Here is a 27,430-nt window from a genome sequence, read left to right as displayed (position 1 = left end):
CACAAGGTTCAATTATTTCTGCAACATAAGAAGCCAGCCAAGTAGCACTCTGTAGGGAAAATGAGAATTCTAACTGTATATGATTTGTTCATTTGAAAGAGAATTCTAAAAGTTTCTCTAACTTCTTCATTCTAGTCCAGTTCAAGATGATCTCATCACACAACTTTCTACATCTAAAGGATTTTTGCAGGCTATGGATATTAAAGGAAATCCACTTTGTCTCCACTGTCAACAGCCTACTTGCAAGTCTGACCAACAACACAACATGAGCGCTTGGGATTCACGGTTTTGTTCTCAGAAATGTCAGGAAGAATTTTGGATTCGATCAAATAACAGCTATCTACGTGCTAAAGTATTTGAAATTGAGCATGGTGTGTGTCAGCTCTGTAATCTGAATGCTCAGGAACTCTTTCTTTCTCTCAGAGATGCTCCTAAAAATCAACGGAAAAATCTTCTGCAAACCACTTGGATCTCAAAACTCTCCATAGAACAGGTAAAACATCAAAATAGAATACTCCTGTGGTATGTGGGAATGAGGATGGCGGTAGGAGTGGGAAAGCAGCATAGTTCTCATTGACAACATTTTAAAACATTTTGAAAAGAGTAAGAAAACCTATGAAAGTTCAAAGTACAAAGTATTATATTGAAAGCATGGCTGGGTTTCCATTCTATTATAAAATGAAATAAAACCAAAACATTTATGATACTAAAGAGGCATGTTTTTGAAACATTATCATCTTAGTTCAACTAGATTTCTGTCCAGGTTTCTAAGGCTAATAATAACTAATATGAAATTTCAGTGCACAACAAAAAGTTTATTGTGTGTGCCTCTATGTATGGCTAGATAGTGAATATCTTTTCATGAATCACCCATTGGTAGTAAACTTTTTTTCAGGTTTAAAAAAATACATTTTTACTTACCTAATATTGAGTTTTGATTGGATTAATTAATAAGCATTTTTTAACAGGTAGATTAAAAAGGGACATATCCGATTCTGCTGGAATTTTTTGTTCTAATTTTTGGCCTCTGAAAGGGTCTCTAAAAGATATGACTTAATTGAGGAGGGTCATGTAGGAGTGGAGTACTGTCCCTGAGTGCCAATCTCTACCTTTCTCTCTAGCCTTAATTTGGCCTAGAGCCTTCCAGGATATACCAAAGAAAAATAGCAATCAGAAAGTGCAAAAATTATGTCAAAAAATATTTTATGGCCAACAAAATACAGGCTAAAAGCTTCTGACTAAATAATACCACTAGTCAAAGTTTCTAAGGAAAAATGGATTTCAGAGACATCTGGATGCCACAGTGGATAGAGCATTGAATCTGGAGTCAAGAAGACCTAAGTTCAAATCCAGCTTCTAACCCTAAGCAAGTCATTGAACATCTGTCTGCCTTAGTTTACTCATTTCTAACATGGTGATAACAATAGCACTTACTTGCCAGGATTGTTGTGACAATAAAAGAAGACCTTTGTAAAATGTTTTGCTCACTTCAAAGTGCTAAGAGTGCTGGCCATTATCATTTAATATTTTAATTAGAGGAAACCATAGATGATATTCTTATCAAATTTTAGAAGACACAAAACCTGGGGTGATAACTAAAACATTAGATGAAGGATAAGGGGCAAAAAAAAAAATTCTCAACACTCCAGGATTATGGCTAAATATAATAATATTTTAAAAGGAATAAATGTGAAGTCTTATAGTTGGACTCAAGAATATCAACTTGTACAGAGAAGTAGAAGATAGGGAAACTATAGCTTGGGAATAAGTTTATGCAGTCTTGGTGTAGATAAGAAGTGTGAGATGACAGCCAAAAAAATCAAATACTGTATTATGATAGATTGCTCCTCCTGCTCCAGAACACCCAGATCCCACTTCCAGCCTTCCTCTCAGTGCCATCTTTTGCTCTCCTGGCCTCTTCCTTCCTACCATTCCCATTCCCACTGTGGTTATGGGTGATTGCAGAAAGGATAAAGAAGCTCCATGAGTAATATTCCAGCACAAAGTAGGAGGGGGCAAGAAAGACCCTTCAAAGGATACATTAGAAAATAGGAGGAAATGCCCCTGGAGCTAGATAGAGCATCTTTTGTTATCTGTGGACTTCTGTGTATACTCCTTATCAACGATGCTTTGGAAGGGATCTCTGCTTTAAATAGGGTTGGACTAAAGGTAGAGTCATCCCTTCCAGCTTTGAGGCTCAAAGAATAGTAACTTTATGGCTGGTATGTGTCCCAGTGGGAACATGTCAGCAAGGAGAGGGAACATCTTGAGATTAGAAGGGTCTGTTGAATTGGATACTACTTGCAGCAAAGAAATGTGAATTAGTTATCACAAGTTGAAGCCCAGACAGATTTCAAAAAAGCCATTTTGCTGAGAACCATGATCCTGTCCTTTGTATTTGCTTCTGAGAGTGCTAACATGTATATACAGGAGATTGACCCATATGAGAGAGAGGGAGAGAGAAAGAGGGAGAGTGTGTGTGTGTGTATGTGTGTGTGCACGCGCATGTGGTGACTTCCGATAGAATTTGAAAATGTTAGTATAGCAAATAATAGAAGATTATAATACTACAGCTAAATAAATCTTATTGATTAAACTTATTGATTACTGGGCTCCTTAGGGCCAAACAATTATTGATCAGGCTATTGTCCAATTCAGCACCTGTATTGTAATTGCTTTTGAGTCCTTTAGAGCTATCCAAAAGAATTTCATGGCTACCAAAATGGTAAACTTTGCTAATTTTAATTTTTTCCTGGCTAAAGAAGAAGAAAATAAAAACTACCTTTAATAGTCATTTTAGTTATATTTAAACATCACCACTGCTGTGCTCTGATTTAGATTTGAAACCCCAGGCAAGATGTTAATATTGCATACTATTTTGATGTAGGTCATTGTTGGTTAAATATAAAGAGTGTGTGTGTGTGTGTGTGTGTGTGTGTGTGTGTGTGTATATATATATATATATATATATATATATATATATACATATATATATATATATATATATATATGGGATGGCCTAAATGGAGATTGTTTTAAATGTTAAACTCAGTATATTTCAAAAAAGGATACTAAAGAGATTTGTATTAAAAATGAAGTTCTATTCTATATCACTTTGTAAGTCAACCTTCCTTGGTTTTCCAGTGAACTTATCTTACAGATTTCTAGAATTGAGGCTAGTTTTACTTCTATTGAAAACTATTAATATTTAAACTGTCATTGATAAAACAGCAAAGGCATTTAGGTTAGCAATTAAAAACTGCTTGGGTCAGTTATATGCAAAAGCACTTAATTTCCAATCTGTTTCTTTCTTTTCTAAGAATTTTGCTTTAATAAGTATGTAAACTAACTTAAAGGTGCACTTGTAAGTGATTTTTCCAATCTGTCGGGAGTATGATGCTTTATACTTGCTTGTAAATTCTATCAAAATGAGTTAGGTGAAAAAAAAAATCCTCCTTTCAACAACAGATTTCTTTTTGCCTACAAGGAATAAACTAAATTGCTAACCCTGAGGTTTTTCCTCTGTACAATAAAAGCTATAAAAAGCCACAGTAATGTATTTTCCCTAGGATTTTGCTGTATAAACATGATTGCACAATGCCAAGCCAACAATTACTCTAGTGTGTGGTGTATAGCTAAAAAGTGCTGATGTGTTATGTTTTTATTGCAGTTAAATGAGATGATGATAAACCCTGTAGAAGGGCACTTCTGGCAGGTGGATCATATCCGACCAGTCTACAGTGGAGGAGGGCAGTGCTCTCTGGAAAACCTTCAGACTCTCTGTACAGTTTGTCATAAAGAGGTCAGTTCGAGTTTACACATGCCTTTACTTTTCTACCCTGGGAAGTCAAAGTACTATTTGGAATATGTTTTTCAAATTTATGAGGAAGAATCTGTATTCAAGTTGACTGGTCTGATCTAGATGAGAAATGATACTGCTTGACTCCATTCTTCATCTAATACAGTAAGCTGTACCTGCTGGACTTTTAAGAGCTGGTGCTCATTCTCAGGGACAGATGCAGGAAAGTTAGATTTCAGATAGGTTTTCTGGTCCAGATCCTTTATTTGAAAGGTGAAGAAACTGAAACTCAGAGAGATGGAATAATAATCCAGGCAGAGAGGCATCACCACTTCCTTAGTCCAATGCTCTGGGTACCAACATGTTCTTGTCCTCTCCATGAGAGAAGCACATCTCTTTTCAAACTACTTTTTCTTATTTTCCTCTTACAATGATGTCTGCTACTAGTCTTCTTAATTCTTTCTAATCAAGATAGAGATGCGCTCTCAATAGAATCAGATTACTCACAACCAGATAACATCATGGTTCAGCCTCAGTTGTGCACTGAGAGATCTCTAAAGGCATCCGCTCTCTCATAAATACAAGCTCTTCGAGAAGTAGGACAAATGGAAGAGGAAAAGGAAGAATCTGGCAGCAAATGTAGCAGGGCTAATCTCTCCTGAATGTGTGATTTCATACAGATCTTAGACTTGATTAGAGCCACCATATTAGCAAGTCTTAAGTGATTTCTAAGAAAACTCCTACTAAGTTGAGAAAGCTGGCAGTTCCAAAAAAGAGCATAATTTTATATATGTGTACTTCTCTAAACTTAAGAGTTGTTACATTAGCTTGGGATGTTGGGGTGGGAGGAATTACAAGGCTATTATATTAGCTTGGGATGTTGGGGTGGGAGGAATTACAAGGCTATTGTGAACATCTATAGACAGCATTTGTTGGACCTAAGCCCTACTAGATTGACCAAGAACAATATTAGGTGTCATTATTACCTATGGAAAAATGTAAGTGTCTACAAATTTGGCAGTCCTGGAAAAATCATGACCTAAAGTTAGAAATAATTGAATGTGATATCTGCTTATATCTGAGACCATGAAAAAACTTGGGAATCTTGTCATTTTCATTACTTTTTAAAGTTTTTTTAAGGACTGATATATTTTACTGACTAGTATGAATCAAATTAAACTGATGGTTTTTAGAGGCAGTTAGACTGTAAAGTTAAAAGAAAAAAAGAAATGATGTGGTTTATCCATTAGTACAGATTTCTTTTTTTTTTTTTTTTCCTGAGGCTGGGGTTAAGTGACTTGCCCAGGGTCACACAGCCAGGAAGTATTAAGTGTCTGAGATTAGATTTGAACTCGTGTCCTCCTGAATTCAGGGCTAGTGCTCTATCTACTGCGCCACCTAGCTGCCCCCAGTACAGATTTCAGAGGCAAGTATGGTTCAAAAAATAGTAATAGCTTATACTACATAACATATTATGATTTATAATAGTATTTCATATGCATTAACTCATTTACTACTTTCAACAACTCTTTGAGATCATTTATGTTGCATATATTTTTATTTAGTTGTATTCTCCATTAAAACATAAGTTCCTTGTGAGCATGGATTATTTTATTCTTTATTACTTGCACTCCCAGCATCTAACCCAGTGCCTGGAACACAAGTGCCTAAAAATTCCTTGATGGATTGCTTGAATTTCTGTGGCATTCTCTTCCCTCAGCTATAATGTTGGACTTAGATGACTGCAAAGTAATTAAATACAAGGTTTTGGAGAGAATACACTAGCAATGTGTAGGATCAGGAAAGACTTCCTGAAGAAAATGGTACTATATGAGAGAAAACATTTCAAGAATGATGGTTGTAGAATGCCATAATGAGGAACAGAGAGAAACCTTGTTAAGCTGGATTGCAGAAACAGAGAAATATGTCCAGTGATCCCAAAAAGATAGGTTGGAGTCAGGTTGTGAAGGGCTTGAAAAATCTGAACAGAGCAATTAATATTTTATCTGAGAGGTTAAGAGGAAGCCACTAGAATTGGTTGAGTAGGAGAATCAGCTTATCACATGGTAAGCTTTGCTAAGGGCAAATGTAGAATAAACTATAGTGCTGAGAGACTTGAGGCAGGGAAACCATTTAGGAGACTATTTCAACACCCTAGGTAAGATCCGAGGATCTGAACTAAGCTGGTATCTGTGTGAATAGAAACAAGAGGTTGGATATGAGAATTAGAAGATAACAGCTAAAGATAGAACTGGTATAATTTGGCAACGGATAGGTTCTAGAAGTTAAGAAAGAGTGAGGAGTCTATGATTTCAGGATTACAAAAACCTCATAGACTGAAAGAATGTTGGTGCCTTTGACAGAAATAGGAACAGGTTGGAGTGGGGTGGGATAGGAAAGAAGAATATTATATATTTACGCATATGTGTGTGTGTGTGTACTTGTTTTTTGACTTTCAGAAAACAGCTAAACAAGCCAAAGAAAGAAGCCAAGCAAAAAGGAAATCTTCAGCTTCAAAGCATGGATCTGATATCACCAGATTTTTCATAAAGAAGGAAAATGCAAACTTATAAATGCATCAAATATAAAGGAATGGGAAGTTGTAGACAGTTTTTTCAGTTTTCATATTTATTCCTTTTAAAACTTGGAAAAGATCAATCAAGAATTTTCAAGATTTTCTCTGCTGGCATGAACTGTTTCAGTATTACAGAGGGTTCACAGCAATTGTGTCAAGGCATACTCAGCTGGAGGTATTTTGCCGTAAGGCCCTGAGACTTATGGCAGAGATGGCATTACCACAGAGTACTAAATTCCCATGATCTTGGTTTCATTCAGAATTGCATCCATTTTCAGTAAGTTTAACCCTACCTTTTTCTATTAGATCTTAATTACAGTATCACACAAGATTTTGTTTTAAAAAAAAAAAACAACAAACCTGCTTTGTTATTTTTGAACTGGTGCTAGGATTAGTGTTGGCCTTGGAGTGTCTGGCTATCCAATAGGTTGCAGTCCAAAATTTTTTTGTTGCTAATATCATGCTTATTCAAAAATGCTCAGTCAGTTATTAAAATTATGCTGAGTATGCAAGAAGAGACCCATATTTCTAAAATGTCTCCAAGCTTGGTTTTTTACATTGCGCATTTTGCAGTTTGTTTATCTTGACTTATGAACAATAAGTTGTTTTTTTGTTTTGTTTTGTTTTTTTAATTTTTGAAATTTTTGCAATTACTTTGAAATTAAGCTAATGTAAAATACTATATTTATGGACAGGTTGGTATTTCTAGGCAAAGGTACTAATAAAGTTATTTCAGAATTGACTTTCCATTTAAAAAGGAACACTATTTTAAGATTTCATTTGATTGGTTTCTGAAATGTTTAAAGCAAAATTATCATCATTGAAATAATCTTCAGTGTCAGATAGGTAAGCTTTTCATCATGTTTAATTAATTTAAAGTGAGATTAAACCAGAAGCATGACAAGAATCATCAGGTCCAACTTAGAAGCTGGAACTAGCTAAAGAATAAATTAAAAGAATACCTTTAAAAAAAAAAAATACCTTAAAAGACTTCACTTAAGAGTAGGGACCTATTGAAAAACTATAAATCTATTTGGATACATACCAAACTAGCATATAGATTTCCCAGTTCTAATTGTCTTTGCACATTGTAAAATGGATGCCCTTGATAGAAAGGTGGCACAGGATAATGTTTCTTTTGAGAATTGTGTCATGTAATACTCATTTACTAGTTTAGTTTACTGTTATTTTGTAAAGTAGGTTGTGTTACTTTGGGACTCCTCTCTTTTCTGTATGAGTTGTTGGCAGACTTCTCTCTCTGGAGTTGGCTCACTTGAAGGTTGATGTAGGATTTGGCATAGTTGGTAATTCAGAAAAATAAGAGACCATCATCAGAGCCCAGCATGCTTTATTTCCTGTATCATAGCAAGGTTGCAAGTTAGAATTTGATAGCTATAGATCCCACCTGCTCTCTGGCTCTAAACTAAAACATTAATCATAAGAGTATAGAAATATGAATTTAAGAAGTAGAACAGATTGAGATGCAGTGAGCCAAGAACATCTCCCTTCATGCCAAGTTTTTAAAATGTTGACCATTCAAAAAGTTTAAAAAGTCAAATGACTTTAGCAAGTATCTACCATGCAAAATATTTAGAAGCCCATATCTTGAATGATGAGTCATATCTTTTTCCAGGATGATGTATTTAGCCTTTCTGAAGCATAAAATTAAGGTTAAGGTTTTTGAGGCAGAGATCTGATATCAAAGACTTCAGACTAAAGATCTCTGCAGGTGAATTTTTAAAAAATTGTTCTTTCTCGTGTATTTATGTTGTTCAGTTTCAATCGTGTTCAAAAGTATTCTTTCTCAAGGGCATTTGCAAAATGGAGCTATCAATTAAAGAGATAAAAATGGAGGCCTGGACCAAAATATAGGGAAGGTTGCCAACCCAAACATTGTAGGCCTCCAACAACAGTAATCCAAAGTGAGTCCTCAGAGAAGAAAAGTTGCTACAATATACGAAATCCTTAGTAAATGAAAACTAATGACTAAGAAAAATGGTTTCTCAAATCTTAAAGACATAGGAAAGTTTTACAATCCAGGCTGTCCTCCCCAAACCAAAATAATGAATTGGAAATTTTCATCCTGAGAATGAATCAAAGATTGGCCATATTGAAACCAAGAACTATAATTATGTTGTTAGATGGAAGCCTTCCTTTGCATAGAATCTTGGTTCTAGAACTCTTAAATATTTTCATTATTTCAAAATGAGGTTTATATCACAGGATTTCAGTTAGGCCCAGATGAGAAAAACAAATGCCAGGTATCAGTGTATCTTTTCTGCATTAAGTCGGTTCATTTTATATTTAGGAACACAGATCTCTAGGCAGACTTTGGTAACAAATGAAGATGCCAAGGCAGACATTCATTTTGAAATTAAAAAACAACAACAAAAAAAAAACCTGACTTAGCAATCATTGGAATTAAATACATATTACTCAGGTCTTTCTGTTAATAACAGTTAACTTTTACCACTTCCTTCTCATCCCTTAAAGGTGCATGGCACAGATTTTTCCTTTTGTTTCATGTTAAAAAATTGAATTTGCTCAAATCTTTGCTTGTCATCTGCTCTCACATTATTACCATTTTTAAAATAATTTCTTATACATATGTATAGTGTAAAATCTTATAAATTGAATATTAAAAATCATTGTTCTTAAGCAATTCTAAATAAAAGTTAACATTCCTACTCACTAATAGAATATAAAATTCCTGGTAGCAGACATCTGAATCTATGGAAATAATCTCATTTTCTTTTGCATGTTATCAACCTGTCTCTCATTCAATATCCTGTTCTTTTGGACAAGAAATTGGTAACTGCACAGATCTATTTAAATATCCAACTGCCATAAAATACCTTTCACCTTATCAGTTTTTTAAGTTTCTTTAAATTGTTGAGAATATTTTTTCCCCATTATTTGTGTTCTTATTTACTACCAATCAGTTTTATCGTCTATGGCAAAGCATTCTGGGTTCAGATTACCCTCCTGTATTACACTGTTCTTCTCATTCTCTGAAGTCATTGAATATATCTGTGATGGATTTTTTTGGTTGTGTATGGTGATTATGTTCCTGTTACTTCCAATATGATGAGAATTAATTTCTAAAAGTTTATAAAGGTAACAAATTATTTTGCATTTGCACTCAGCAGTATATTTGGTTTCTCTGCAACCACATTTCATCATGACTTTCAAAAACCCCAAATGCCACATTTCTTTTTTTTTTCTTTTTCTTTTTCTTTTTTGCTGAGGCAATTGGGGTCAAGTAACCTGCCCAGGATCACCCAACTAGGAAGTGTTAAGTGTCTGAAGCCGCATCTGAACAGTATCCACATTTCAAAAGAACTAGGAGTCCATTTGAGCACACTCAATTAAGGATCTTTTTAAGTAGGGAAAAAAATTAAAATCATCTGCTTTTTTTGTTTGTCTTTTTGATTCATCCTACTGAATAATGTCTCTCAGGATTGGAAGGAACCAGAGATGTGACTTGGTCTAATCTTTTATTCAGAATAAGAATCTCTTCTTCAACATCCCCAATAAGTATTCTCTAGGCTCTGCTTGAACACTTTTAGCTATAAGAACTCACTTTCTTATTTTGATCATGTTTTCCAAAATCCATTATATTCACTTTTAGATCCCACTAGTACACAGTAGACAGCTAAGTATATAGATCTAACATCAAGAAGACTCATCTTCTATGTTCAAATTTGTCCTCAGACACCTAGTAGCTATGTGACTAAATGAGTCACTTGACTCTGCCTCAGTTTTCCTCATCAATAAAATGAGCTGGAGAAGGAGATGGCAAACCACTTCAGTATCTTTGCCCAGAAAACCCAAATGGGGTCCCAAAGAGAAGGACATGAAACTGAACAATGACTGGGCACAGAACTTGTAGCTAATGCATTTCCACGTCATATCTCAGCTATAGTCTTAGACCTTCCTCAGTACCTAAGGCCCCTCACTCTGGATCATTTCTCTATCATGCTGATGTCCTTCTCAGGTATTCTAGGGACCTTCTCATGGTACCATCATTTGGGCAGTGGCCCAGGCATCTAGGCCTGCCTCTCTGCATTCTCTACTTGACTGTGTTTCTGAGTATTTCCTCCTCCATCTGCTGCTTTCCCCATTAGAACGTAAGCTCTCTGAGGATAGGGAATGTCTTTCTTTTTGCTTGTATTTATATCCCTGGTGCTTAGTGTAGCACTGGCACATAGTGTTTAATAAATGGGAATTCCTAATGATAGTGTTCAATTTTTCTTCTCTGTTGTCTCTTGACATTGTATAGACTTACTTTTATTGGTGTCTTTGATAATATAATGATCTCTTCTACAAAATATTAGCAGCCCTACTGATACATTGTTGGTGGAATTGTGAATACACCCAGCCATTTTGGAGAGCAATATGGAACTATACTCAAAAAGTTATCAAACTGTGCATACCCTTTGATCCAGCAGTGTTTCTACTGGGCTTATATCCCAAAGACATTTTAAAGAAGGGAAAGGAATGTTTGTGGCAGCCCTCTTTGTAGTGGCCAGAAACTGGAAACTGAATGGATGCTCATCAGTTGGAGAATGGCTGAATAAATTGTGGTATATGAATGTTATAGAATATTATTGTTTTGTAAGAAATGACCAACAGGATGATTTCAGAAAGGCCTGGAGAGACTTACATGAACTGATGCTGAGTGAAATGAGTAGGACCAGGAGATCATTATATACTTCAACAACAATACTATGTGATGATCAATTCTGATGGACATGGCCCTCTTCAGCAGTGAGATCAACCAAATCAGTTCCAATAGAGCAGTAATAAACTGAACCAGCTACACCCAGCAAAAGAACTCTGGGAGATAACTATGAACTACTACATAGAATTCCTAATCCCTCTATTTTTGTCCGCCTGCATCCTTCATAGGCTAATTGTACACGATTTCAAAGTCCGATTCTTTTTGTACAGCAAAACAACTGTTTGGACATGTATACATATATTGTATTTAATTTATACTTTAACATATTTAACATGTATTGGTCAACCTGCCATCTTGGGGGGGGCAGAGAAGGAGGGGAAAAATTGGAACAAAAGGTTTGGCAATTGTCAGTGTTATAAAATTACCCATGCATATATCTGGTAAATAAAAACTATTTTAAAAAATATGACAGAAAAAAAGGTATTAGCAGTCCTGAAATAGACCAGTATTAAATATACTGGTGAAGCATAATTTTCATCCTTCTAAGACACACAATCTGCTATGGTAGCAGGAGTCATCTGATATGAAAAAACCTTTTGTGTTTCCATGTTTAGTCTGTACTTTAGGGAAGAATACATTCTTATCCTACAACAATCACTCAGACATCTCTGGCAAGAATTTTAGAGTCAGAGATTTCTTTGGAAATGGATTTGGTGAGGATTAAAAGAGAAAAACATGTTTTGTTAAATTCAGTCCAGCTAAGTAGGGAAAAAAATTCAGTAATTTGTGACTGCAAAAAATAACTTCCCTGATAAGTGAAAATTGGTGTCATTTTCTTAACTTTTTACTCTCTAAATGCTATTTGCATAGTGTTCATTGTCCTTAAAAATGACTATAGCAGCTTGCATTGTTTATTACTGGTACTAATTGCTGACATTGAGCACTTAGATGTTTGCAGGATGCTTCAGATACATTTTGACATTTGATCTTGAGACAGATTTTTTTTTTTTCTGGATCAGTCTGGTCATTTGCATGTTATAAGCAAGTCCTTGTGAAGAAACTGGTCTCCCTCAATGCAGATAGGTGCCAAGGAGAGGAGGAAATTGGAACTGGGAGCAGGAACACAGGTATATAATGTTCCAGGATGAGGAGGCCCCAGGCACAGTGGTTGCAGGTGAGACTGAAGATGAGGCATGATGTAGACATGCTTTAGCTTCCAATGCTGCACCAAATATTGGACTATCTTAAAACCATAAAGTCTAGTGGATACTTTGAGAGGTTCAGGGGCTTGCCCAGGTTCATATCACCAGTCTATATCCAAGGCGGGACTTGAATCCAAGGATTCTGGATTTCATGGGCAACTTGCTTTCTTTTTAATTGGATTTTCATTTAAAACTCTCATTCCTATATCACAAGGGAAAAAAAAGCAGTTCAGCAAAACTAGCCAATCCATTTTTAAAAATTTGATGTCTATAGTGTTCCACCCCGAAAGCACACCCCCCTTCAACAAAGAGGGAGAAAATTACTTCTTTCTAACTTTGGGACCAAGCTTAAGTCATTATATTTGCTGTTTTCTTTATTTTTTGCCATACTGTTTAATCATTGCCCATCTGGTGAATATCTCATTTATTCTCAGTTCTTTATTTTTATCTTTCACCCATTTGGGGTAAATGAGACTGCCTTTTATCCAGTTTCTTACCAGGTAGGTAATTATAGGTATTATGTCCCTTTTTACAGAGAGTGAAGGTCAGATGGGTCATCTTGCTAATAAGTGACAGGTATCGGATTGAAAACCAGGGGTCTGTTCTGGATCCCAAGTGTAAGGCAGGACTGCAGTTGCAAAAACATTTAGAAATTGGCTGAAATAATTTTAAAGTCTCTTACATACTTAGAGCACCTGGCTCCTAGACTTTGAGTGTGTGGCCAAACGATCAGGGCAAAAACCTCAAAAGCAAACAGGATAATTAGAGGCTGAAGCTGAAGACCTTTCTCCAGGGCCAGTCCCAGCAGGATCGTCATAGTCTGTTGGTAAGGAGCCTGCTGTTTCCATTGAGAGTAATGGGCCTGACAAGAACTTAGGCCCCATTTTGCAGCCACTGATGAAGTCCTGTTTCATTGATGGGAATTCCTGGTGTGATGGTAGAAGTACAAAGAGAAGCTATTTTTATAGCTGATTGAGAAAGTTCCAGTGTTGTTGTTATTGGAGTGGACAGCTTAAGCTGTCTATTCTGTTATTAGAAATTATAGAAAAATGTCCTCAGCATTCATTTTGTTTTACTTGATTCTTGAGTATCTACTATATGTGTGCATCTGTTTAAAGAATCTTTATAAAGATGTTTTCTCAAAGAATGACTGGGTGAAACAGCAAATTATAGAAACAATTAATAAATTTCACCCAAGATAATGACAATGATGAGACATCATACCAAAATCTGTGGGATGCAGCTAAAGCGGTAATAAGGGGAAATTTTATATCTTTAGAGGATTATTTGAACAAAATAGAGAAAGAGAAGATTAACAAATTGGGCCTGCAACTTAAAAAGCTAGAAAAAGACCAAATTAAAAACCCTCAACCAAAAATCAAACTTGAAATACAAAAATTAAAAGGAGAAATCAATAATATTGAAAGTAAAAAAACTATTGAATTAATAAATAAAACCAAGAGTTGGTTTTATGAAAAAGCCAATAAAATAGATAAATCTTTGGCAAATCTGATCAGAAAAAGGAAAGAGGAAAATCAAATTGTTAGTCTTACAAATGAAAAGAGAGATCTTTCCACCAATGAAGAGGAAATTAGAGAAATAATAAGGAGTTACTTTGCCCAACTTTATGCCAATAAATTTGATAACTTAAGTGAAATGGATGACTTCCTCCAAAAATATAGGCTTCCTAGATTAACAGAGGAGGAGATAAATTGCTTAAATAGTCCCATTTCAGAAAAAGAAATAGAACAAACTATTAATCAACTCCCCAGGAAAAAATCCCCTGGACCAGATGGATTTACATGTGAATTCTACCAAACATTTAAAGAACAATTAGCCCCAATGTTATATAAAGTATTTGAAAAAATAGGGGATGAAGGAGTCCTACCAAACTCCTTTTATGACACAGACATGGTACTGATATCTAAACCAGGTAGATCGAAAACTGAGGAAGAAAATTATAGACCAATTTCCTTAATGAATATTGATGCTAAAATCTTAAATAAGATATTAGCAAAAAGACTTCAGACAATCATCCCCAGGATAATACACTATAATCAAGTAGCATTTATGCCAGGAATGCAGGGCTGATTTAATATTAGGAAAACTATTAGTATAACTGACCATATTAATAACCAAATTAATAAAAACCATATGATCATCTCAATAGATGCAGAAAAAGCATTTGACAAAATCCAACATCCATTCCTACTAAAAACTCTTGAGAGTATAGGAATAAATGGATTATTCCTTAGAATAATCAGGAGCATATATTTACGACCTTCAGTAAGCAAAATATGCAATAGAAATAAACTGCAACCTTTCCCAGTAAGATCAGGAGTGAAACAAGGTTGCCCACTATCACCATTACTATTCAATATAGTACTAGAAACGCTAGCCTCGGCAATAAGAGCCGAGAAAGAGATTCAAGGAATTAGAGTAGGAAATGAGGAAATCAAACTATCACTCTTTGCAGATGACATGATGGTATACTTAGAGAACCCCAAAGACTCTGCTAAAAAGCTATTAGAAATAATTCAGAATTTTAGCAAAGTTGCAGGATACAAATAAATCCACATAAATCCTCAGCATTTTTATATATCACCAACAAAATGCAACAGCAAGAGTTACAAAGAGAAATTCCATTCCAAACAAATGTTGAGAGTATAAAGTATTGGGGAATCCATCTACCAAAGAATAGTCACGAATTATATGAGAAAAATTACAAAACACTTGCCACAAAAATAAAGCCAGATTTAAATAATTGGAAAGACATTCAGTGCTCTTGGATAGACTGAGTGAATATAATCAAGATGACAGTACTCCCCAAACTAATCTATTTATTTAGTGCTATACTAATCAGACTCCCAAGAAACTATTTTAATGACCTAGAAAAAATAACAACAAAATTCATATGGAAGAATAAAAGGTTGAGCATTGCAAGGGAATTAATGAAAAAAAAGTCAGATGAAGGTGGTCTAAGTGTACCTGATCTAAAGCTTTATTATATAGCAGCAGTCACCAAAAACATTTGGTATTGGCTAAGAAATAGACCAGTCGATCAGTGGAACAGATTAGGTACAAAGGACAAAAAAGGGTACATCTATAGCAATCTAATCTTTGACAAACCCAAAGATACCAACATTAGGGATAAAAATTCATTATTTTTTCCAAACTGTTGGGAAAACTGGAAATTAGTATGGCAGAAATTAGATATGGATCCACACTTAACACCATATACCAAGATAAGATCAAAATGGGTCCATGATTTAGGCATAAAGAATGAGATCAAAAATAGATTAGAGGAACAGAGAATAGTCTACCTCTCAGACCTGTGGAGGAGGAAGGAATTTATGACCAGAGGAGAACTAGAGATCATTATTAATCACAAAATAGAAGATTTTGATTACATCAAACTAAAAAGTTTCTGTACAAACAATACTAATGCAAACAAGATTAGAAGGGAAGTAACAAATTGGGAAAATATTTTTAAAGTTAAAGGTTCTGATAAAGGTCTCATTTCCAAAATATATAGAGAACTGACTCTAATTTATAAGAAATCAAACCATTCTCCAATTGATAAATGGTCAAAGGATATGAACAGACAATTCTCAGAGGAAGAAATTGAAACTATATCCACTCACATGAAAGAGTGTTCCAAATCACTATTGATCAGAGAAATGCAAATTAAGACAACTCTGAGATACCACTACACACCTGTCAGATTGGCTAAGATGACAGGAACAAATAATGATGAATGTTGGAGGGGATGTGGGAAAACTGGGACACTAATACTTTGTTGGTGGAGTTGTGAAAGAATCCAGCCTTTCTGGAGAGCAATCTGAAATTATGCCCAAAAAGTTATCAAACTGTGCATACCCTTTGACCCAGCATTGCTGCTATTGGGCTTATATCCCAAAGAAATACTAGAGTGGAAAGGGACCTGTATGTGCCAAAATGTTTGTAGCAGCCCCTTTTCGTAGTGGCTAGAAACTGGAAGATGAATGGATGTCCATCAATTGGAGAATGGTTGGGTAAATTATGATATATGAAGGTTATGGAATATTATTGCTCTGTAAGAAATGACCAGCAGGAGGAATACAGAGAGGCTTGGAGAGACTTACATCAACTGATGCCTAGTGAAATGAATAGAACCAGAAGATCGCTGTACACCTCAGTGCTGTATGAAGATGTATTCTGATGGAAGTGGATATCTTCAACATAAAGAAGATCCAACTCACTTCTAGTTGATCAATGATGGACAGAAACAACTACACCCAGAGAAGGAACACTGGGAAATGAGTGTAAATTGTTAGCACTACTGTCTATCTACCCAGGTTACTTATACCTTCGGAATCCAATACTTAATGTACAACAAGAAAATGGTATTTACACACATATATTATATCTAGGTTATACTGTAACACATGTAAAATATATGGGATTGCCTGTCATCAAGGGGAGGGATTAGAGGGAAAGAGAGGATAATTTGGAAAAATGAATACAAGGGATAATGTTATAAAAAAAAAATTACTCATGCATATATACTGTCAAAAAATTATAAATAAAATAAAATTTTAAAAAAGATGTTTTCTCCCTTAAGAACTTTATGGTCTATACTTTTCACACAAAGTCAAATTTAAACAATTGGAAAAATATTAAGTACTATTGGATAAGCTGAGCAAATATAATAAAGATGACAATACTACCTAATCTATTTATTTAGTGCTATACCAATCAGACTCCCAGTAAAATAGTTTCCTGACCTAGAAAAAAATAGCAACAAAACTCATCTGGAAGAACAAAAGATCAAGAATTTCAAGGGAACTAATGAAAAAAAAAATCAAATGAAAGTGGCCTAGCTGTACCTGATTTAAAACTATATTATAAAGCAGCGGTCACCAAAACCATTTGGTATTGGCTAAGAAATAGATTAGTTGATGAGTGGAATAGGTTAAGTTCACAGGACAAAATAGTCAATAACTATAGCAATCTAGTGTTTGACAAACCCAAAGATCCCAACTTTTGGGATAAGAATTCACTATTAGACAAAAACTGCTAGGAAAACTGGAAATTAGTATGGCAGAAACTAGGCATGGACCCACACTTCACACCATACACCAAAATAAGATCAAAATGGTTTCATGATTTAGGCATAAAGAACGAGATTATAAATAAATTAGAGGAACATAGGATAGTTTTCCCCTCAGACTTGTGGAGGAGGAAGAATTAGAGATCATTATTGATCACACAATAGAAAATTTTTATTTTATCCAATTAAAAAGCTTTTGTACAAACAAAACTAATGCAAACAAGATTAGAAGGGAAGCAATAACTGCAAAAACATTTTTACAGTTAAAGGTTCTGACAAAGGCCTCATTTCCAAAATATATAGAGAATTGACTCTATAAGAAATTAAGCCATTCTCCACTTGATAAATGGTCAAAGGATATGAATAGGCAGTTTTCAAATAATGAAAATGAAACTACTTCCACTCATATGAAAGTCTGTTCCAAATCACTACTGATCAGAGAAATGCAAATTAAGACAACTCTGAGATACCACTACACTCCTGTCAGATTGGCTAGGATGACAGGAAAAGAGAGTGACAAATGTTGGAGGAAATGCAGGAAAACTGGGATACTGATGCATTGTTGGTGGAGTTGTGAATGGATCCAGCCACTGGAGAGCAATTTGAAATTATGCTCAAAAAGTTATCAAACTGATCCAGCAGTGTTTGTACTGGGCTTCTCTCCCAAAGAGATTTTAAAGAAGGGAAAGGGACCTGTATTGCAAGAATGTTTGTGGCAGCCCTCTTTGTGGTGGCCAGAAACTGGAAACTAAGTGGATGCCCATCAATTGGAGAATGGCTGAATAAATTGTAGTATATGAATATTATGGAATATTATTTATCGTTCTGTAAGAAATGACCAACAGGATGATTTCAGAAAGGACTGAAGAGAATTACATGAACTGATGCTGAGTGAAATGATCAGGATCAGGAGATCATTATACATTTCAACAACAAAACTATATGAGGATGTATGATGATGAAAGTGGATATCTTTGGTAATGAGAGGATCCAATTTAGTTCCAATTGATCAGTGATAGACACAATCAGCTACACCCAGAGAAGGAACACTAGGAAATGAATGTGGACTACTTGTATTTTTGTTTTTCTTCTCATGTTATTTTTACCTTCTGAGTCCACTTTTTCTTGTGCAACAAGAGAACTGTATAGATCTGCACACATATATTGTATCTAAGATATACTACAATATATTTAACATGTATAAGACTGCTTGCCATCTAGGGGAGGGGGTGGAGGGAGGGAAGGGAAAAGTTGGAACAGAAGTGAGTGCAAGGGACAATGTTGCGAAAATTACCCATGCATATGTTCTGTCAATAAAAAGCTATAAGAAATTTATGATCTATTAATAAGCTCCTAACCCATCTCTTGGCCTCCGGGCCATTGTTTCCAATCCCTCCCTTACTTCCCAAGTAATCCTCCTCATGTACCAAGTCCTTGCCTAAGCCAAGCACAATTGGACCTCTAAGTAACCTATTTTAATTGGGAATACTCTAGTTGATCACACTGCCCAAAAGGATCTTCCCATAAAAGGATGCTGACAGGATCCACAAATTTACACATTAATCATTCTAGTAAGAGCCTTTGAAAATGAAGATTATATTACTTGAATAAGAGTACAATATCAGCTGTTTATATCTTAGCCTGAGTTAATTTATCATGTTCATTGGCAGAAAAACACAAACAAGCCAGCAGTCTGAGGAAGAGGCTTAAGGACAAATTGTGGTATGTTATGGAGCCACCTGCCAGTGGCTGTATGGATCTCTTCATGTGAGAAGACAATGATGATACCAGGAGACTGAGAGGCAGTTGCTGTTCTCTGACCTCTCTGAGTGAGAGGCCGTGCATTGTCTGACCTCTCTTCTCTTCTCTCTGCCTCCAGTTTATGTCATTTCCCAGTCCTCAACACCTGGGTCAGCAAAGGCTGCCTTGCAACTCCTTCAGATGTTATGATTCACAACTGTGGAGCACTCTTGGAGAATTGACCTGCCCCTTCACTTAGGCATGGTCCTTAAGAGTGGTAGGTTTTCTTGGGTGGGAAAGGAGAGAGAAGAAAGCTGTTTTATTACATTTCTCACCCATCCTTCCTGGAAGGACAGAGTCACAGAGATGGGATGGAGGCAGGCTAGAAGCTACCTCCTCCCCCCAGTTTCATATTTAGTACTATCACTAATAAAGCCACAAGACTGAGAGAACAGAGTACTTTTTACCTTATCAACGAGAAAAAAATTGTTTTCTATCCTGGAAATTTATAAAGAAGCTTCAGTATATTTCTCCTGTTACATCTATACATATTCATTTGACAGAAGTTGTTGCTAGGCAAAAAAAAAAATCCACATCTCTGGTTAAGCAGCTGTCTTTAAAGCTTGTTCCAGGCAAAAATTGTGGAAAATGGAAGTTGATCGGTATTTCTTCTTGCTAATTGCTTCATTCAAAATCACCTTTCTCTCTGCTATCTCTCTTCTGGCTTTTGAGCATAATGCTTTTTATTACCATGAGTTTAACAGAAGCTGCCAGACACCTAAACCAGTAAGAGGCTCACCCCTGAGGGGAAACTAAAAGGAAAGCGTTTGTTAACAGCAGCGTGGAGGAAAAAAGGAGCCAATCATCATTTCAGCTATTTCTCAGCAAGTATGGTACATACTCTTCATTGTGTTGGAGTGGTGTGCAGTCTGTGCTGCCCCATTTATCTGCAGGTTGCAACCAATAAAGCAAGGAGATCACTCATGAAGGAGTAAATAGGAGACAGCCTACATCCTAACTGCTGCCACGAGTTTATTGTTATTTTCATTATAAGTGATCATCTTGCCTCTAGGACAGTAAATTGTGCTGGGAATAGACTATGAACCAAGATATCAAAAATGGTTCCCTCTCTGAGAACAAAGGATTTGGGCTGCCTCAAGATGTCAGCACTCTCAAGGTGTCCAACCAAAAGCTGGATGACCACTCGTGAGATATTTTGGAGTGGGTATTTCTTCTGTATGAAGGTTGGACTAAATAGCGGCCTAGAACATTTCCACTCTAAAGTTTTGTAACTCTGATTTTATTGTTCCACCAGGAAAAACTATAAATGTGGAAAATTATATTATGCCCTACCAAAAGGGTTTTTATTTTGTATGCTTATTTTTAGTGTGAGACCTAAGATTCTATTTGTAATTTTCTCTTGTCATTTTATTAAAGGAATTTACAAAATTTTTGACAGTGTGTGGAAGACTCCAATGAAAATTCATTGCTAGTCGTTACTATTCCATTAAAAGAAGAATGAAAAAGGTATTATTACTTCTGTGCTGGAATTAAGAATTGGAACCCACTACCCCATGGCTGAGTCAGGTTGCAATGTTGCTTCAGAATTTGAGCTCTCTACTTGTTTTCTTTTTAGAGTTGTTTTTCACAGCAGCATGATAAAAATAATCTAAAACAGAATGAATCATAAGTGTTGCCTACCCTTCTGATTGCAGCAGATTCCATGAACTCAGTGGGTCAGTTCCCTTCTTACTTTAAGGGTCAAAAACCCTTTGAGTTCCATATTGAAACTATTGAGGTCATCTGAGTAGAATAATTCTTGTGTCTCCGCCGAAGACACCCCAAAATATGGACCTCAATAAGAGGCCAGGGCATGTTACTAACTGGCTTCCAGAGAGTCTAAAAGAAAAAGAATTGAAAGTTCTTAGTAGGTTGAGGAAAATTCTGCAGTCTACTTAAGATCATTTATAGCCTATCCTAAAGCTTTTGTTTTTCTTGCTGTTTAAAAACCCATTTTGATATATTCACTTGGACCTCCAAAGCTCCATGTACCATCTTAAATCCTTCATTGTCAAAGAAATATTTTCTCTTTTCAAGAGTGTCTACTGACTTCTACAAAAATTAATAAGCTCTTTTTTCATTAAGGAGGTTTACTGATTAATTCCTTTACTCTGCTGCTCTATGATAGCTTTTAAGGCAGCTTTACATGGAAATTTTAAAAAGTCATTATCATCATATAATATTTTAAGCATATCCATGCTGTGCTGTAGAGATGACATTGAACCAGATGGCAAGGAAAACTGGTCCAGGCCCTATTCTTTTGAATGTTGGCAGGGTTAAATGGATGATAGTACGTGGACCAACAGAAATAAGCCTTCACATAAGTATGTGGTAGAATGAAATGAGTATGCTAATAATAATAGCTGACATTCACATAATTAATGTTGTTAAATGCTTTACATCCATTATCTCAATCGATTCCCTTAATATAGGTAATGTAGGTATCCAGTTTTACCTTTAAGGACATTGTGGCTCAAAGAAAAAGTGTAAATGGCTTGCCCAGGATGACAAAGCTAAGTTGGAAGGGAGACCAGGATTTGAATTTAGTTTTTCCCCCAATGCAAGTCCCATACTGCTAAGATAAAGGAGACAAAGGCTGCCTCATCTCACTTCTCTCAGGCTTAAAGAAGTCTCAATTTCTTGTCCCCTTCCCTACTGCCTGCCTGCCAGCCAGCTCTCTAACCAAAACAGAGCAAGGAAGAGGCTATGCTGTATGGGCTGAAGGAGAGTCATTCTCCATCACCCTGTGCATCCAATGGTTTGCCAGATCTTGTTAATTCCCAACATCTTGTAGATAGCCAACCCTATCTCCACTTCTTGCCCTCCCTCCCCAGTTCCTCTTTTTCTGGCTCCACTTTCCTTCCAGTTACCTTGGAATGATTTTTTCCCTTTGCTTTCTTCCTCTCCTCATCCCACACATCCAATCATTTGCCAACTCCTATAGACTCTCATTTCTTCTCCACTTCCCCTGCAGCTGCTCTGATTGGGGCAGACCCTGCCAGAGCGAACTCAGTGTTTGGGAGGCTACAGAGGAAAGTGGGGGAGAGGAGAGCTATGGGACCGGCTCCCAAACCGAAGATCTGCAGAGCTGAGCTTACCTGCCAGGGCCTTGAGCGCTCAGCCAGGAGCGGATCATCTTGAGAAGATTCCCCCCCCCCCCCCCCCCAGCAGGACAAGGTGTCAGCCACGAGGTCCTTTCTTGAGTAGAACTAGGGAGCATTTAAGCCTATTGCAAGGTTAGCACAGCCCGAATACCCAAAACCCTTTGGCCTAAAGGAATGTTTCACAGAGAGTTCCCTCACCAGCAGACACTCCCACAGTGCTCAAAAAAAGACACAAGGATGCTCTCAAGGCCTCTGAAAAACTGTGGGGTCCATTGTGAGACATGGGGGACACTAGCACAGGACTGCCTGACATGGCTGCCCACCCCCCCATCAAAGGAGCTAAATTCTGGGAGCAAATGGGATTGCCAGAACTCAAAAGTCACTCGAAACACACATAGACGCCTTTGCCCTCTAGAGGCCCATGTGGACTGTTTAATGCCCGACTTGTAGAAGATGGGCCCCAGTCTTCACAGTGCCATTTTGGTTCTTTTCAGGATGGAGGACCATCACCAGCAAGCCTCCAGTAACAGCCTCCTCGTCCATCTCATTGTCTCCAGTCCATCCTCTCACCAATCTCTCTTTCATGTTGCTATCCAATATTTTTTCCATGGTCCGTACCAATTATGCATTTCATCTCAAATTCTCAGAGTTCAGTGTCCAGATATATCTACTTACCTAAAAGTATAGACAAAGTAAAGCCTCTTCAGAACTGGCTGATGTTTTGAGGCCACAGAAGTTACCACATTTCTACTCCAATGACATTTCCATGTGGAGATGAGGGGGACCATGTATTCTTACTATACTGCGGTTAAGCAAACCTTTTGTCCACTGTTAAATAAGCTGTGTATGTGTCATTTCGTTTCATTCTAATGTCAGACCTAGAGGCTTCCACCAGAAGCAGGATGATGACTTGTGGAGAATATTTCCAAGGGGATTTCTACTTCTAAGGTCCCTTCCAAATCTGAGATTCTAAGAGTCCATCATTCTGTGGCTGCAGAAGAACAAGAGGCTCAAAAATGCATTATGTGCTTCCAGATCTGTGGCCATACCTATTATCTTAACCTGTCGCTATTTCAACTAGATTATCAATTATTTCAAACTTGGGGAACAGTTGCTTTTAATTCTGATGCAGGTCAGGATTGAATTGAACTCCCTGTTGAATTGAACTATTTTCATGATTCTTTTAAGGTATAGTTATGAGGATCTATCTTAGGAAGTTTTCCTTGAATTCCATGTAAAGAGAGAATCATTAAGCTATGGTATTAAACTTGTTTAATGTGTTTACCATGTATTGAATATGTTTAATACCATGTATTGGGAATGTGTTCCCAGGAGCTTACCTATTTTAATACATCTTTTCCAAAAAGCCAGTAAACAAAAAGCTCAGGGGTGTCAAGTATTTAAGTACCTGCTCTGTGCTAGGAATTATTCTAAACAAATTCTGGGAATACAGAGAAAGGTAAAGATTATGGTCCATTTTCTCAAGGTGTTCACATAATAATGGGGGACACTGCAAACAATTATGTACAAATAAACTATACGCAGAACCAATTGGAGACGATCAACAGAAGACTTTTTGTAGAAGGTGAAATTTTGTCTGGGATTTAAAGGAAACCAGGGAAGGCAAGAAATGAGGAGGAAGAGAATTCTAAGTATGAGAGACAACCAGAAAATGCAGAGTCAAGAGATGTGTTGTGCAAGGAACAAGGAGGCCAGTGTGTCTGGATCACAAAGTACATGGAAGGGGGGAGAAGCATTAAGAAAAATGGAAAGATAGTAAGAATCCAGGTCATGAAAGGCTTTAAAAGCCAACCAGGTATTTGTATTCGATCATGGAAATGATGGGAAACCATTGAGGTTTATCAGATGGGAGCATGCTTTCGGAAGCCCAGTTTTACAGTTGATTGAAGAAGGAACTGGAGTAGGAGAGACTTCAGTCCAGGAGTGAGGCACTGAAGGAGACACGTAAAGGAGATGTTACTAAAGTAGAATCTGAAAACAAATTGGATAGGGGGACCCAAGGAGAAAGAGGAAGGAATTGAAGATGACCTCTAGGCTGTGAGTCTGGATGCTTAGAAGGTGGTGGGACGCTGGACAATTTTAGGGAAGTTAGGAAGAAAGGAGAACTTGGGTCAAGGGGGAAAAGTTAAGTTTTACTTGTTTAACTCAGTTAAGAGTTTACCTTCTGTTGTAGGTTTGAGAGGGAAAGTGAATACCAAATATATACAATTAATAATAGGGGAGAAAAGGCAAATGAACTGATCCTTTAAAGAAAAGCAGAAGTGAGGATAGAGGGACTAAACCTATTAGAATGTGAATTCCTTGTGAGGAAGGACTGTTTGGCTTTTTTATTTGTATTTCCAGTGCTCACTGTGCCTGATATACAATGAGTACTTAATAAACACTATTTCAATCATTCAGTCACTTTAGAATGACTTCTTGGGGCTTAAAAAGAGGCTATTTTCCCTAGAATTGTCCTCCACAAATTATTGGTTTCCTGTAATAAGACTTAGGTCAAGCACCACTTATTGGAGAAGTCTTTTCTTGGTCCTTCATCACTACCCCCCAGGCTACTAGTGCTTTGTCCTCCAAGATTACCTTGTATTTTATGAATTATATGTACATGTTGTCTCTAACATCAGAATGTAAGATCCCTGAAGGCAAAAACTGTTTTGTCTTTTCAAGACTTAGCATAGTGCCTAATTAGGCACTTTATACAGAAAGTATAAAGTGCCTAATAAATGCTCAATAAATATTGAGTATCTCAAGACATTGTTCATTCATTTCAGTTGTGCCCAATTCTGTGTCCCCATTTGGGGTGTTTTTGGCAAAGATCCTAGAGTGGTATTCCATGCTTTCTCCAAACCACTTTTCAGATTAGAAACTGAGGCAAAGGGGGTTGAATGACTTGCCCAGGGTCACATAGCTACCACAAGTCTGAGGTTTGATGTAAAGTCTTCCTGATTCCCAGGGCTCTAACCCCTGCCCTTCTCAAAGCATTAGGGCAAAGGAAAATTAAAAGGAAAATTTGGATTCTGCTTGTAAGATTTCAGAACATTCTCTGAAAACTCTAGCCTATTCATCATCCCTGTGTGAGAGGTCAGGAAAGCATTTATCCCAATCCCAATCATCTCCATTTCCTTGGGTAGACAGGGAAGCTTTATCCATAGATGTTCAATATTAACCATAGAAGAGAAAACTTGGCCCTTTCCCTACTATCTTTTTTTCCCCTATGACATTATTATTTCAGTCCCAGAATAGTTCAGAACATTTGGGAAATTCACACTCTAAAAATATTTCTTTTCTTCTTCCAGGCAAGATAATGCAAAAGAATGACAGTGTGTTACTAAGAATGTGGTTCCCTTGTTATATAACCTGGACAAAAATAAAGAGTGTACTTGGCCAAAAATAGGGCCAAAAAAAGACAAATGTGAATAATGAAAAGTAATATTGACCCCTCATTATTTACCTAAACTTTTACTTGGCTAAAGAACTTTATAAAAAAATCAAATCAGTGTCATATCATTTATTATATAGATCTAATTAGCTCCCTATGTCACTTTTCTGGTAAAGGCTTAAACTAAGAAAACCACAACAGTGGGGCGACCAGGGAAGCCATGTCATAAGAAGCTACCTCCTCTTTTTAAAAAATAAACTGGAAAGCATTTTATTGTAGGTGGGAGCAGGATAGCTGGATGGATTTTAGGATTCCAGTTTTGTTGGGCACATCTGAAGCCTCTGAGTTGGGAACGAGGCCGATGTAGGTCTTGTTCTCTGCATCAGGCTGGGTCTGTGTGTTGACCTCGGCTACATCGACGGTCATGGGGGCTTCTTTACCATTTGCTTGGTCTGTTGCTTATAGGCCTGGACACCAAAATGAAGATGAGGATGTTGACTTCAATGTTCCTAGAAAACTTATGGTCAAGCTTGTTTCTTCCGGGCACTTTTTCAAGAGCATTTGGGGCCTTCAAAGTCTTAGTGCCTTGAGTCCTTTGAAGGTGGGGAATAACATAGTCAAATAGAATATATTATCAGATTGGCCATGTCTGTCTGCTCCCTGAATCAGGAAGCCAGTAGCAGGTTTCATTAGCTGGCTTCTGGAATCACAGATGATCATTGAATTGATCAGAGTTTAAAGCCAGTTGTTTTTGCAATGTCATCATCATATAGATTGCATTCCCATGGCTTGATCACTACAAGGAGCAGCATATGGGACCTCTGGGCGGAGGCCTGGTTGTGGTACCATAGGCCCACAACCAGGGAACTCAGAATTCAGTCTTGTGACTTGATGCTGCTTAAGGAGCACACATGACCGTCCCACTTGGGTAAAAAAAATTAAAGTAACCTGCTGAGCAATAGGCCCTCAAATACTCTGGAATCATCATGGTCCAAGATTTTGCTGAGACCTCCAGAGCCTCAGGCCCAGTGGGAGCACTGAGATAGCTATTGGCAGCTCCAGGATCTGGTATCAGGGCTTGAGGGCGTGGGAAATCCCTTTCTTCACTGAGGGCCATCTCTAGCTATCCACCATAAGTCATTTCTTCTGTTAATACCAGGCCAAAAAAATTTGAAGTAATGCAAAGGAAGAAGAAAGACATTGTAAGGGATTCATCATTGCTTTCTTTTTTTCCTGTTTGATACTACTTAAAATACAGTCATCAGAAAGTAGCTCAAAGACTCAAGGTATCCTAGGTTAACTGACCTGAATCTGGGTAAACAGGAGAGGAAGAAACAAGGAAAGGGGAACAAAGTCACTTATTATTTTGGCCAAATAGGTCTCCAATCATTTCATGGATGCTTTCCCAACTTTTTAGTTCTCAATCTAGCTTGATTCTTAAACTGTTTTGTAAACAATATAAATAACCTTTGAAAATAGAGTTGTAGCTCTCTGTGCTGTTTCCTTCATGTGCCTGAGAAGGTTGGATTGAATGTTTTAAAGACCTCTTCCAATCCTTCTAGTCCTAAATCCTGTGTATTGGAGCACGAGGAATTTGGAAAACAATCCAGCTTACTGTGTCATCTTGAACACATACTGAACCTTTCTGTGTCTGTTTCCACATCAGCACAATGAGGGGGGTTGGACCAAATGACCTCTAAGACTTGTTCCAGCTCTAAACTTATTTATTCATCTAATGGAGAATCTATTATGAGAAAGGCATACTATAAGTTTCTCA

At 36.9% G+C, this 27,430-nt stretch overlaps 1 protein-coding gene across 6 annotated transcripts in view; it reads left to right on the top strand.

The window, feature by feature from the left end:
- The window catches only part of ZRANB3 (zinc finger RANBP2-type containing 3), a 200,804-nt gene extending 189,280 nt beyond the window's left edge, over positions 1-11,524 (top strand). For all 6 annotated transcript variants that reach the window (XM_074301902.1, XM_074301903.1, XM_074301901.1 and 3 more), the window contains 3 exons: positions 136-493; positions 3,671-3,802; positions 6,259-11,524. In XM_074301902.1, the coding sequence (XP_074158003.1) occupies positions 136-493; positions 3,671-3,802; positions 6,259-6,372 (604 nt within the window). In that variant the 3' untranslated portion in view covers positions 6,373-11,524. The remainder of the gene's footprint in view (positions 1-135; positions 494-3,670; positions 3,803-6,258) is intronic.
- The last annotated feature ends 15,906 nt before the right edge of the window (positions 11,525-27,430 follow it).

Source organism: Sminthopsis crassicaudata, chromosome 3 (genome assembly GCF_048593235.1).
Source record: "Sminthopsis crassicaudata isolate SCR6 chromosome 3, ASM4859323v1, whole genome shotgun sequence".
Lineage (NCBI taxonomy): Eukaryota > Metazoa > Chordata > Mammalia > Dasyuromorphia > Dasyuridae > Sminthopsis > Sminthopsis crassicaudata.
This window is presented reverse-complemented; position numbering and strand designations above follow the sequence as displayed.